Genomic DNA, 15472 nt, shown 5'->3' on the forward strand with positions numbered 1-15472 from the left:
AGTAAATAATCCGGACCACCCATTTATTAAATCAATTTATAAAATAAAAAAATGGCATAGCAGGTAACAGGTTGTTCTCTCCTCTTGACTTTCTCTCCCTCTCCCTCATGTGTAAAATACTACAAACTATTTAACATAACCACAATTGTTATGAGAACACAAAAAATTAACATTTTCTTACCACAATGTGTCATACCAAAAGATATTGATCAAAAGATACTAGATACAAGACCAAAATATATCGCAGCACAATCAATAATTATTATACCCAAGTAAGATACATGTCTAAAATATCACAAATTAAATATTGTATAACTTAACATCCTAACAGTCCTGATCGATCATTTTAAAAATACACTCACTAACTACATTTAGACTGTACAGTCAATTTATAGTATTTGATATGAAACCTAGTTCTCTGTTGTAGTTGAATGTAACGTAGCCATGCGACTGTGACACAATAATGACGATCAAATCCGTTGAATTTTTTATGTTTGTTGATTAAGTCACCTACGTAAATTTTTGTCTCAATCAGGTTTAGAAAGCTCTATCATCGGCACGCAAATTGAATAATAGAATGATATTTTCCATCCAATTAAGTGTCTAGCTATAAGCCATCAACTTCATTCTTGATACGAATGACCTAATTAATATTATGTAAAAGATAGACGATTTTGATAAAATAAAAAATAAAATAAAATAAAACACCTTACGTAGGGCTCAGATGGTGCATTATTATATTTTAATGTTGTATTGAAATTGAACGACGAGATTTGTTGAAGTATGAGACTTTAAGGACTAACTATGTAATTTATCCTAAAAAATAACAACATTCTTTTAAAAAAAAATAGGAACGAAGGGTGTAAGACATGAACCCTAGATCTTTTAGATAAATGTCCAAACTCCAATACTTTATCACTATGGTACACAATTAAGAATTTGTAATTCTAAAGGCTATTAATCATATAATATTTTCTTGTATGTAGGGGCTTTATTTTCAGGCTAAAAATTTGAGAAGACAGAGACCTCAAATGCCTCCGTCCTAGTGTTGGGCCTACACTTGTAGATCATATTATAGCCTATGTCATTGGTGTAAATCAATATATCGACTATAATAATTTTTTTTGAAAGAAAGTACAATGACAATAAATTTACAAAATTATTTAGATTTTACTTCCACGACCTAGTTCCAAGGACCACCATTAAATTTTGATTGGTATGCATAGGGTGAAGGTTTGACACCGATCCATGTGTCAAATATATAGTGCCAATTGTTAAGTGCACCGCCCTGAATATTAATAAGATTGGATATTAATATAATTAATTTCACCAATTACAAAAAGGGGAGTAATTTTCACACTCTATTTTTTAATATTCACGCTTATTTTTTTGTACTCCATTTTAGTGTCGAAAGTGTATGCATTTGAGACAGTATGATAATTATTTTTTTAGTGACCTCTCATTTTTCCACGAAGGAATTTTTATTTTTTGAATTAAATTTTGTAGAAAAAGAATTTGATTTAGACAATATTTTGAGAGGAAATTGTGGTTGTATTCAAAAATTTGGGTATAGTACTTACTTTTTGGTGAATTTGTTGGATGAAAATTTTGTGCGAGAACTTCATTTTTAGTTTAAATTATTGAGGTATTGTGTAGGGACAAATAAGAATTTGAAAAAATAGTATAGAGGGAATCAAAAATTAAGATAATATGGTGAAAATTTTAAAATTTAAAAAAATAATGTGGCGGGAATTGAAAATAATTAGTGGTATTGTATTTTTCCAATTATAACTATCGTTTACTGAATATTCCGATTGAATTTAATTTATACGACACGTTGTGAGTATGAAAACGCCAATTTATGGTGTTATCATAATAAATTTGGTTATATTATTGAATTTGCAGTATGGTATTTTGCTAATAATAACTATCGTTAACTGAGCATTTCAATTGAATTTTTTTTATACGACACGTTGTGGGTATGAAAACGCTAATTTATGGTGTTGTCATAACAAATTTGGTTATATTACTGAATTTGTGGTATGATATTTTGTTGATTATAACTATCGTTAATTGAATATTCTGATTGAATTTTTTTATACGACGCGTTGTGGGTATGAAAACGTCAATTTATGGTGTTGTCATAACAAATTTGGTTATATTACTGAATTTGTGGTATTTTAGACATGTGTTATTACGGAATATTTTAATTAATTTCCTTTGGTACGACACATTGTGGTAAGAAAACGTTAATTTATGGTATTGTCATAATAATTATGGTATTGTTATATAATTTGTGGTATTTAAATATGTTTTCTTTTGATATGATACCTTGTGTTAAAAAAATGACAATTTTAGGTGTTGTCATAATAATTGTGGTTATTTTATAAAATTTGTGGCATTTTACAAATATTTTTGGCTTGATTATAACAATTGTTGATTCTGGTACGACATATTTTGATTTTGTTACGGAATATCATACGAGTAAAAAAAAATTGGTACGATTCATTGTGGTAAGATAATGCCAATTTATGATATTTTTATAACATTTGTGGATAACATTATTTAAATTTTGATATTGTACGCATATATTTGGTTAGGGTACAAGTATTATGGATTTCGGTACGAATAATTATGGTTACATAATAATAATATTTTTTAATTATGGGTAACCTGCTAATGACCTGTTCAACAGGTAAATTTTAATGTACAAGTCGTAACTAGAATCATAAATATGCATTACAAAACCAAAAATCGGCATAATGAAAATCACAAATTGTCATAATTTAAACATACGGTATACCCTGTGTACCATAGCTTCCTCCATTGATCTCACATTGAATTGCATGAAAGTAGTTGGAAAATAAAAATAGTTAAAAGCATGTATTAGTCAAGGAAGATATTTTAAATCTCGCCGATAAAAAAAAAAGTTAAATCTTGCCAACAAAAAAAAGAAAGATAACATACATGGTGTTTCAAACGTATTAAGTGATATCTTGTATTAGCCACAATAAAATGAGGGTTGGGACTATTGGTTTCACCGTTGCCTGAGCACGTGTGCCTATTATGTCCAACATGGTGGCAAGCACCACATTTTCGGGTCTTTTCTGCGACCTCAAAAGTTGAAGGATGACAAGTGGTAGAGCTATCACCCTTCCTTTTATTTGAATCCAACGGATGTCCTTTGCGGGGTTGAATGATAGGTTCAAGAGTCAATGCAATATCAGCATCAACAAGTAGAACAATTTGCTTGTGGCTCTCTTCCTTTTGAACAAGAGGCATGTTATTGTATTTCCCATGGAAATTCTTGAGAAGGCATTCACTTTCACTTCCATTGCTATGTGCTACACCATCCATATTGGTAAATGAAGAAGGATGTGCAAAAAACAAATGAGTCAAATGCCCATCTCCGTCGCGTTCTACATCAAAAATGAAATCCCCTCGACCCAATTCTTCAAATAATGCTTGAATCATTGTACAACCCGCTAAAACTTCTTTTGTGATATTAGCTTTCGCATAATACAATGTCCTTACTTTGCAATTGCGATTACTCTGCCACAATGAAGTAAGAATTTGCTGAGGTTGTATACCGCCAAAGTCATTTGTCTTATGCTTAACGTCGACAATAGGGATGCTTGGATATTTCACTTGACAATTTATGATTATGAGATACATTTTTAATCATCACTTTCCAACACTCACCAACTTTCTTTTTTCCCAACACCTCAAACGGACAATTCATAAGGCGAGTTGCTGATATCTTTTTCATTTCGTCCAATGGAACATTAGTGCCATGAAATGAAATTTCCCATCTCTATCACAACCAATAAGAACTCTCCCTGTACAAAAGAAAATTCTGGAAGTGAAAAGATTTCCTTTTTCCCGGGCCAGAGGGTTAGTTCAGTCATCTTCGAGATAAGGGGAAAGTGGAATTGTAAAGTATAAAACCGACGAGATACCGTATCTTGAACTTGCGATGCCAATTCACAAAAAAAAAGGCACACAAACTCGCGAGGTATGAAGTCAGTCGCATCTTGAAGGCACGGAGAAGATTACACCTCTCGTCCCCAAGACACGAGGCCCGAGACTGAGAGCACCTCGACGACGATTGTCGACCTGAAAAAACCTAACCCCACCCCCCTCTCCTCTTCCTCCCGCCGCCGTCCCTCAACGCCCACTTCTCTCTCTCTCATAACAGGTACGTCTCTCTCCGTTCCCAGTAATTATATGATTTGTTTTCAATTTCGATTAATAATATTACTATTCAGTCATTATATTAGGGATTTCAGCATACAAGTGATGTATAAGTGGTACAGAATTCATGGCTCTTGTAATAAAACCTAACCATTATGTAAAGTCATGTAAATTTCATCCAAACGTGCATCTACTATTTTTTTTGTCAATTACCTCAACCAACTATTCAGTGTCCCTTTTTTGTATCATGCTTTGTGTCAATGTACATGAACTCATTTTATATTGTTGGCGCAGATTATAGAGGTATGGAGCCTGGCCCGATAGAGGCCACTGTTTTGAGCGGACAGAAACGGCATCGGTCCACTTCAGTATGGTCTGCTGGGGTATGTAGATAGATGTCCATGCAAAGAGTTGATAAAAGATATGCTATTGCCTGTGGGCAACTTCAGTTTTTGATGGTTCCTGTTTGGACTATATGTAATGACCTTTTTGAATTTGTTTTGCAGTCGGGTGCTGATTCTACTACCCTTACTGTTCGTCGTCGCGAGGCTGCTCTCCGACGCATGGGTTTGCCAGATGATCGAATCATCCCTCTAGTACAGGCGGCTGGATTTGGAGGTCTATTTCGAGTGCCATTCATCCAGTTGGATTGGCATCTCATTACTGCACTAGTGGAAAGGTGGCGGCCCGAGACTCATACGTTTCATATGAGACCTGGAGAGATGACCATTACACTCCAGGATGTTAGCATTCAATTGGGTCTACCCATTGATGGTAAACCGGTTACTGGTTCTATCAATTATGATTGGGATGCGTTGTGTCGTAATTTGCTTGGTGTGGCCCCCCCTGCTGGGAAACGGGATGGGGGTAGGGTGAGTATGAAATGGCTCGATGAAGCATTTGGGGTGCTACCATTGGATGCTGATCCTATTGCAGTGGAGCAACATGCTAGAGCATACATCCTGCGCCTTATTGGGGGGACCATATTTGCAGACAAGTCCTCTAGTCTAGTTCATCTTATGTTCCTCCCCCTACTAGAGGACTTTAATACTGCTGGGGAATATAGTTGGGGAAGCGCAGCTCTAGCATGCTTATATAGGGAGCTATGTCGTGCATCCATTGCTGATAAGTTAGAGGTAGGTGGTTTCATGCTCCTTCTTCAGGTATGGGCATGGGAGAGGTTTCCTCATATTTCTCCACGTCGTTTGGGAAAGTTTCAGATACCAGATGGTCCTCTTATCACACGGTATGGATATGGTTGTGGTCAAGTTTATTTATAAATCTTTGTTTTTATCGTTATATTGTGTATCATCAAATATTTCACAATTTACAAAATAATTATTTATTGACCTAATTTGTATGACTTTATAGGTGGCACGATAGGTTTCAGGTTACTGACCTGCCCACTCATGTCTTACGGGAGTACCGCTACACCTTTGATAGACAAACAGACGATCAAGTGAGTTAGTTATGTGGTTTAATTTTATAACTCAAAATTCTTAGCACAACACGAAAAAATTGTCATGCTTGATTTTGCATTGCAATTTTGCTATATATTTATCTTACAAAATTTTCCTATGTAGGTGGTGTGGCAATCATATCCACCTCGTGTCGTCGATGCACTCCCCCCATACTGTCGGGCTGGTTCAGACATATGGTTGACAAGTTCGCCACTTATTTGTTTTGCCATTATAGAGATGCATCAGCCAAATAGGGTACTCCGGCAATTTGGCATGCACCAACCTATTCCATCCCCTTCTCGGTCACTTGATGCACCCCACGGTGTTGATTTGAGAGGGGGAGCGAAAGATTGGGCACAAACCCATGGACCATCAATTGCCATGTGGGATAATCGGCGAGATCACATTGTTCAAGGTGAGGCATATGATGGTGTTATGCATCACGATGATGCGTATAAGGAGTGGTATCAACGTCACACGCGCCAATTCATCGGTCGCCTAGGCTGCTCATTTGAGAAAATGGTATGATTAATTCCGTTCTCCTCTACATTTCAATAAACTTCCCTAGGCTGCCCGTACTAGTTTGTTTCAATGACTTCCTATGGAAAGCTTGCGGTGATGTCATTACACTCTATACCAACCTTATGTAGTGAATAACCTATGAAACGCAGATACTTCAAAATTTGTTCTTCTCTTGTATCTTGTGTTGTCTAAATTTTACAAATCAAGACACGCATCTTGTGATTGCGATCCGATACATATCTTAAGTAAAAGAAATCTTATGATACACATACAATATGTATCTTAGGATTTGGTACGTTTAGTGGTAAAATAGATACGCATCTCTGAAGATTTCTTACGCTTAATTTCTTTGTTCGTGATACCTTTCATCACGCCACACATGACACCATAATATGTCATAGAAATTCTTATTTTTAAAGAAATGTATCATGCTTCGTTGGTCTATTTACATAGTGGCTAATTTTCTTAAGGGGTAGTTACTTGCTAGTTTTGCTAATGCATTCTTACATGACTAGGATGTTCAAAATGCAGGAAAAAAACTTGGAACAGATTTATCATCTCTTGGGTGAGAATTCAGAGGCCTGTGTCCTAGCTCACGACACACTTGCGCTATTTAAGGAGCAACAATCCTACTTTAGGATTGCTCCGCTACCGCCACCAGCAGTAGCAACACCGACACCTCTAGAACCGCAAGAAGTAGCACTTGCATTAGCACCGCCACCAACACCACCAGCTGGAACAACAGAACCACCTACTGAACAATCAGCTGCAATCGAAGAACCACCACCATGTGTAACAATAGAATTGCCAGAACCTGTACCACCCAATGCATTAAATGAAGTGGGCACTCAAGGAGCAGAAGGGGTAACTAAGATGGGGAACGCCAGTCAACCCATCTCATGGCCTTCCGATTCCATTGTGACCCAAAGTTGGGTGATTTCACTAATGGATACTTTGGACTGGGGATCTAGACATCTATCCCCTTCAGAATTCCCTTCTTTATTACCCATCCAAGTGTTTGACAGTTTGGTACTTTCTGCGTCCAAAATTCTTCATAAGGAGCCCAATTGTGTTACCATTGACGGGTTGGGTGACAATTCGAGCGTTGTAGTGGTTGGAGACATTCACGGGCAATTGCATGATTTGATTTTCCTGCTACGAGATGCCGGTTTTCCTGCGGATAACAAGGTTTTTGTTTTCAATGGAGATTACGTGGATAGAGGGGCATGGGGTCTTGAGACCTTCCTTCTCTTATTGGCCTGGAAGGTATATAAGATTCACTTTTATGAAGATCTTTAATTTCTAGCTTTGGTGTGAATTGGGTGGAATTGTGATGTTTCAAAAGTCCTTCATATGTACTTCAAGGAATTTTTTTGGTTAGTAGGGTGAAAATTTGGGAATTGGAGGGGTAACCCTTCCTCCTTGATATGATAATCTGTTTGATATACATGGGAGTGTACGACGCCCTTTATTTTTCACTTTTTAGCTTGTCTTTGTATACCGGTGGCGTTTGCTAAGTGCCTGCTTGTTAGATGGACTAAATACCCTTCCTCCCGGATCGTATATCCGGTCCCACCCTTATCCGGTATTTGTTTGGCTCTCGGGACCCTGGGCAATATATCCCCGTCTGTCAGGATTAATTAGTCTACTCTACATCTTGCCTCTATTAACGAAAATGTCATGATTTGGATAGAGATGCCATCCACCTGCTGATATCCACCCATGTCTCCCTTCCTATATGAACAGAAATTTGTGGCCTTATTCATGCCCCTATTTTTAAACAATATGTAGAGTTGCATGACCATGAGGATTCTTCATAACTTAATGTCCCATTTTTAAAAAAAAACTTGGGACACAAACTTATGGGAATTGTATAGGCATAACCCGTGTAACCATTGTTTGGATATACCTAAAATTAAGTGTCCCTAACGTATGAGTGTCCTATTTGCCAGGGAATTTACATATCTGCGTGTGCATATCATGTCGTATCTGTGTCCATCATTCATATCAGTACTTCTTAGAAATTGAAGGAATTAAGCCAACTCTTTGGCTGCAATTACTGTATCTACTGTGAGACTGATTCATTGTAGGCGACCATAAATTCAATATTTGTCTAGGCTTATTGTGCTTTGTTTGTAGTTTTGTTGTTTCCATGTCTTTTCCATTTTTAACATTGTTGATACTCAATGAACCATAAATTGGCAAAATGACATGAAATACAAAGGATTAAGAAATGTGACCAACCGAATTAATTGAAGTATGAATGTGACCCTGTATGTGTATTATATTAGCTATAAACGATCAGAGCTAAACGCATTATGTTGATGAAACCTACAATTGATTGGGGTTTGGTTGTTTGAACTCCATTTACTTTCTGAAGTGATCTGGGAAAAGAAAGGAGGCATATTATCAACTGTCTAGGTCTAGGTGGGACCGCAATTTACTAATAGATGAACTTTTAACTAGCTGAACTCCTGCACAAATAATACTTCCAGACGAATTGAAATCTACCGCTCTTATTCAATTTATCGAGATGTTATTCAGGTTCGATGAACATCTCGATTTTTAGAAGTAAATCCTACTTCCAAGGTCTTTGGAAGTAGAATTTTCGAAAGTATATAAGAGGGATCTACCCAAATATATGCAATTTTTTTCTAAGGTATACTTTTACCTTAGAATAAGGGAATTTAAATCCGATTGATCGTTGTTTGAATTAGATAAGAACAATAATCGAATTGGATTTTTCTATTCAAAAATAATAATAAGAAACCTTTCTTTGTCTCTTTCATTTTTTTCTCTACAATCAAAACAAACAAATAAGCTCTTAATTCTATAGGGTTGAATAAAAATTCAATTGACTTTTTGATATAATTGCTATGCTTAGTGTGTAACTCGTTGGTTTTCTCCTATGAGAGTTGGTAAGGGGTTGACATGGGAGGTTAAGCCAAAACTTCTCCTATATGGTCCCAGGAAGATGAAAATGGGAACATAGAAAGTGTATTAAGAGCTATTCTTGGAAATTATCTTGCAACCATTCCATTTTTAGGGAAGTATCTTATATTGTGCGAGTTTATTTTATTCGACTTCAGTGAAGTTTATTTTATTCGGCTTCATCGGAAGTGAACCAACTCAAAAAGAAGTGCGCTTGTAAGATTTTGAAATCAATGAAAGATGAATAGAAGTGGAACCATGACTAACGAAAAGCATACATGGCCCTTGATGTACCTTGTTTGGGACTTTTCATATATGCCTGTAAGATGGAAGGCTTCAATAAGTTGTTTTCTGCTAAGTTGACATTTGGGGTGATGTTTTTTTTGTGTTTCACACTCTTAAGAGTTTCATGGTTAATGTGGCTAGTATTGTTTCAAGTTATATGATTTTACTGTTTGTTATTGATCGCTTTAATTATTCCCATATATTCCACATGAGCACGAAGGTTCAAGCTTTCTTTTTATGCTCACCCAGAGTGCCTTATTTTGTTAGAAGAAAATTTATGTGATGTAATAAACATTAGTTGGACAATGCATGTTTTTGTAGGTTTCTATGCCACATAAGGTTTATCTTCTTCGGGGATATCATGAATCAAAATACTACACTTCGGTTTATGGGTTTGAAAAGGAAGTGTTAACGAAGTACGGAGATGAAGGAAAACACGCCTACCAGAAATGTTTGGGATGCTTTAAAGGACTTCCTTTGGCTTCGATTATAGCAGGGCGTGTTTACACTACCCATGGAGGTCTTTTCCGCTCTGTAGCCACTACGCCCTCAAAGAGATCTAAAGGAAGGAAGATTCGTAAAGTGATTATCGACCCTGGAGCAAGTTCTCTCGCTCTTGGTTCCATGGAGGATTTATCTAAAGCTAGGAGAACTGTACTCAATCCTTCGTGGGAAGGTCTAAACTTGATTCCTGGGGATGTTCTGTGGTCAAACCCGTCAATGAACCCTGGTCTTTCTCTAAATAAAAAGCGAGGCTTTGGTCTTTTGTGGGGCCCAGACTGTACTGAAGAGTTCTTAAAGAACTCCAATCTAAAGGTGATTGATAAAGCAATTTTCCTTTAAATGCTCTTCATTATATTGTAATGTGATACGATTGTAATATCACATTGATTCTTAGACTTCATTCAACACCCAAGGATGTAGGTCTACAGTGAACTAAAAGTGCATATTATGTATCAGTAAATAAGTGTAGAGTTCTCCGATTGCAGTTTATGTAAATTGCTTATTCTGTAGAGTAGAGTTTTGCATTGAAAGAATATATTAGTCGGGTAACACCAAAAAAAATCTCCTATTTCTTTGCATTGTCATCCTTGGATTTATTCTTTGTTTGATAGTACTCAAAAGTTTTACAAGACTATGTAGTCCAACACAGTGCTCCGTCCTGACTAGTCTGACATTGTTGTCTCTGCAGCTAATTATTAGATCACATGAAGGTCCTGACGCAAGGAAAAAGCGGCCGGATCTAGGAGGAATGGATGAAGGGTACACAATAGATCATGTTGTAGAGTCTGGGAAACTGATTACTCTGTTCAGTGCTCCTGACTATCCCCAGTTCCAGGTAGTTCTTTTTGTTATGGTTGGGCTTCCCTAATTCTACTATGTTGCATCTGCACTTTAGTATTGGCTCCTATATGTGATTTTTTGTCTGTGTCTCCTACCAACGTTTGAGATACACGACTGGGAAAGTTTTCCATTCATTGGCTGAACACTTCTGCATCTGCTTGTTCTATATTGCTAGATCTTAAGTTAGATGTGCAAAAATGTCATCCCAGAATAATGGCCATTTGAGGTGGATTGATTCTGGTACCAATTTTTAGTTGGGCTACATAATGGAATAGCCTTTCATCTACATTTTTTAAATATGTACTATTTTGCATTCTTCCTTATTCTATAATTTTGGATATGGACCTTCTTTTGTCACTTCTATTTGTGTAGATTGTGACGATACTAGCAACTATGAGAACATCACGATGAATCGATGATACATAGAGACTTGCCCGCTGTTTTGGAAATCCTTCCAAGTTTGGGGAGTTTCTTTCAAATGTTTTGGGAATAGAGATTTCTCTTAATCTTTGATAAAAAATTATTTTCCCTGTTTAAGGCAAGAATCCCTTCTAAATTGGTATCAGTGGAAATGTCTTAGGGAAATTCTCCATGCCCTTCCCGATTATGTGTGGCGCATCTCATCATTAGAGAAGCTTGCATGAAGAAGGCATGGAAGAATGGCAAATGCTGCCAAAAAAAGTTACACCAAAAGAGGCATAAAAGAGAGAGCTTTTATTTGACATGTTACTTTGTTGTCATGGTTAGTTTCCATCATTTCTTAACACAAGATATTTCCCTACAAAATGCGATAATAATTGCAAGTGCCCCATATGAGATGTTATTACAACACATCGTAATTTTTGTTCCTTCGATTCATTTTCATTTTCATAAATGAAAACTTTGTTTGCTTGAAAATGGTGTCAAATGGACGATCTTTTTCTGCTTCGTTCCTCATCCTGATAAATTAGGTGGTGAGCTTTTTCATGGGTACTTTTTATATTTTTCTAGGAAATATTCAATGTCTAAAACTTGGGTAAAAGGCTTTTGAAAGCATATATTATTTGCTTTTATTCTATGCCTTTCCATTTCCCTCAACGATGCTACTGAAAGCCAAAGCTTCTTTTTAGTACTGCGACAGAAAGGAGTTGGTTCTTTGGCTCATTAAGCTGGTCATGTCCTTCAATAGACCTGGAATTTCCACTGACGAACAATTCCTACTTGGACATGACATCCGAGGACTGACTTGTTAATGTAACCTGTTAAACATGCTTATGCTTTCTGTTTTGAATCTCTTACACTTCACTGCAGTGGTTTTGGTTAGGCTAGAGGTTCCTGCTTTGGCTTCTTTTCTTCTTCTTTTTTGTTATATGCTTCTTTGGGGTACTGCTGGCTGGTCCAAACTAGAAATCTCTTTACTCGACCATCAGAGACTCAGTATTATCATACTCCCCTAGATTATCTCTCTCCCCCAAATGACTACTTCTGAGAGGCAACGTAAGGGATTCGCCAGAATAGATTCAAGATAGTAAAGAGTGTAAAGGTAGACCCATACTTCAACTGTATCGGTAACAGGAAAGATTTCAGAAGAGCATCGTAAAGGCCAATGCTGGGCTTGCCTATCTCTCATTGCACACTATTAGATTAAGGCAAATATTTCCATCTAATATGAAATGTGATTTTAAGGGCTACCTAGTGCATGAGGCTCCGGCTACTACTGGATCTAGAGAAGGGTTGGATGTACATAGCCGTACCCCGCAAGTGGAGAGGCCATTTCCGCAACTCAAACCTGTTATCACCATGTCATTAGGGCAACCTTATTGTTGTTCCAAGGCAGCCCTACATAACTAGGAAATGCGATGTTCCTCTTTGTAAATAGCTATTGGTAATTGAAATTGGGTAGCAAGGTTAATTTGAGTGTCAAAGTTCTCGTTGAGAAAATTAGCTACTTATCATAAAAGAAAATGGTAATTATTTGTAAATCATGATAGCTGATTCTTGCTCAATCCTATTATTTTTTTGCAAAAAAAAAAAAAAGTATCCTTTCATATCAGGATATATTTAAGGGAATATCATGTAACACAGACACGAACATAGGAAATGGGATTTCTTAGAAAATGGAGACACAGACACAACAGGGGACACAAGCATAAGTAAAATAAATTTATACCAGTGGTAACACACTTATAAGTAGAAGCATGAATATATATACAAGCAAGCATCATATACACATCATATGACACTTTTAACCAAAATATCTGAAGAAAATTTAAAGAATTCTATATTTACCCCCTGTTGTGTTCTTTGTGTTACCTTGCCATGCCCCCTTTAAAAAACAAACTCATATTAGCATGTTATGTCTTCGTCTTCCTTGCAGGCAACTGAAGGACGGTACAAGAATAAAGGCGCTTACATTGTTCTAGAACCTCCTCATTTTGATTCTCCAGTGTTTCACAGTTTTGAAGCAATTACTCCTAGACCTACGGTACGGATATTTGCAAATCTCTACCCTAGAGAACAATCATACTCTATCTGTCCCATTCTTTTGCCCTTTTTAAAAGGCGTGCTATTTTTTAGATAGAAAAATAAAGCAGAATAAAGCAGATTTTGTGAAACAATTTCACATCAATTTAGAGATCTCAATTGTTCTTTAATTTGTCGCTAAAGAAAATCAGAGAATTATGCTCAAAAGTGTTTTATTTTTTACTTGAAAAATGACATGAATTTTCAAGAAGTAGGATTATGGAACAAAGGGAGTGAATTTTATGTTTCTCCTATATGAAATGAACATAGCTAAGGAATTTGAGGAGAAGCTCATCCTGAAAAGAAAATGTGAAGGAAAAATATAACAAGGTAATGAAGTAAAGAAGCCAAATTTATTTTGGATGTTTATTACTGATAGGGTAACTTCGGGTTTCTGGATTCTAAAATGACGTCGTCGTTCACGATAGATCATAGATATGGGTACATATGTTTGTATGAACTTGATGTAATTTGCATGACAGGCAAATCCTTATTACGACTACAAGGATGTGATTGACTCCGTTGAAGAATTGGACTAGGCATCAATGGTGTCATGACCTTCCTGAAAGAGTTCATCACCATCCAATATTGAAGTTGACCATCACTGACTCTCTCTCTCTCTCTCTCTCTCTCTCTCTCTCTCTCTCTCTCAGTTTGGTTATTCTGGTGTTAGGAATCGATTTGGTCTGTATTATGTTTTTCCTTTTCTTCTTTATGAGTTCGATGGGCTTTTGTTGGATTGTATTGGGGTATTATGCAAATTTTAGGTTCTGTTGATATAGGAACTTGAGACCATTGTATCATATCTTATGAGTTTATTAAAAGAGTTGCTAGGGCTGCAATTTTAGTAGTTCCTTTCAAGTTTGGTTGTTTTGTTGAAATTCTCTCATTCAGGAAGTTTGGGTGAAAGATAGTTTTGGGTTTTGGTGTCAGAAAATCGCAGGGGAGGCTGCACTTTTGTCATTGGTTGATACGTGTATCTATGAAGTTGTGAAGTTTTAGTTTTTAGCGGTGGCATAGAGTTACCGGTAAGTTTTTTTTCTTGAATTCTGCCAATTTTTTTGGGTGTAGAATAATGTTGAAGTGCTGGGGAGACCTGAAGGATTTCGCAAACTTTTCTTCTGGGCATTAGAAGGATATACCAATGTAACACTTTGCTTCTATGTGCCCAAACTTTTCTTCTGCAGATCAGTATTGCGAATTGGTGGGACCTCTTGATGCACCGGTATACCTATTAACAGCAATGAGAGCAGCTGCTTCAGGAACCGTAACTGGAGCATGATGTAATTCACGTTGTTTTTTTCATGTAGAATAAGAGAAATCTTCTGAATGGAAGGCATAGGCTCGAGAAGAAGTAATTGACTCGGCAAGTCTGAATAGGAGCTATTCAAACCTTGCAAAAATTGCAGAACCCAATTTGATGATATGCATCTGATATTGCTTTGATGGCTTCCCATGTACAAGTTGAAAGCGAAAGCCTTGTAAAATACTGTCATAGACATGTTTTATTGATTAAGAAGGGAGATTTCTCTCTCGAGCTTGAACAGTATTTGATGCATTGGATTGGGAAAATCGATCATGAAGATCATCCTAAACTTCCTTAGAAGACATGGCATATAGGATACTGACGCAAAGTTCTGGAGAGAGAGTGAAGGATCCAAGAAGAAACCAGATCATTAAAATGTTGCCATCGGTGAAGTTGATTAGAAGTAGTAGTTTTAGGAATTTCACTAGTGACAAATCCTATCTTATTTTTGGCACGAAGTGCCATACGCATTGCTCGAACCCATGTGCTATAATTTTCTGATGTTAACAGGGGTGAAACAAGAACGGATGGATGACGTATGGATCATCAGAAGAATCAAAGTCATTTGGTGAACAAAGATGGATAATTTAACCTGGTTCTGATACCATGATACAACTAACTAATCCAAAAGTTAAGAGATCAGATTCGGGATATTGGCTAAGAGACATCACAGGGATGAAATTATTTTTACCAGCCCCTTTCAACGCACATTTTTGTTTTGGGAGTAGTATTTTGCTTACAATTTTCCGTGTGTAACTAACGCAATTTATTATGTCGTAGGTTTTGCTAAAAGTCTATCAACATGTGACAAGGATAGGCTCGAGCTGTGGTTGCGCCGGCAGCAATTTGTCTTTACCCTTCTTCCGATAGTTCAAAAAGGTAATCTGATTCTTACTCTTGGGATCCTTAGGTATACCCTTTACTTATC

The 15472-nt window shown here is 36.7% G+C and overlaps 1 protein-coding gene across 1 annotated transcript; it reads left to right on the forward strand.

The window, feature by feature from the left end:
* The first annotated feature begins 3973 nt into the window (after positions 1-3973).
* LOC131302627 (serine/threonine-protein phosphatase 7 long form homolog) lies at positions 3974-14080 on the forward strand. The gene is made up of 10 exons (XM_058329362.1): positions 3974-4198; positions 4489-4577; positions 4701-5440; positions 5566-5653; positions 5778-6176; positions 6708-7442; positions 9714-10208; positions 10585-10731; positions 13093-13200; positions 13721-14080. Exons 2-10 carry the CDS (start codon positions 4500-4502, stop codon positions 13775-13777), a joined length of 2847 nt encoding a protein of 948 aa, XP_058185345.1. The 5' UTR covers positions 3974-4198; positions 4489-4499; the 3' UTR covers positions 13778-14080.
* The last annotated feature ends 1392 nt before the right edge of the window (positions 14081-15472 follow it).

The sequence above is a fragment of the Rhododendron vialii genome, chromosome 10a (assembly GCF_030253575.1).
Source record: "Rhododendron vialii isolate Sample 1 chromosome 10a, ASM3025357v1".
Lineage (NCBI taxonomy): Eukaryota > Viridiplantae > Streptophyta > Magnoliopsida > Ericales > Ericaceae > Rhododendron > Rhododendron vialii.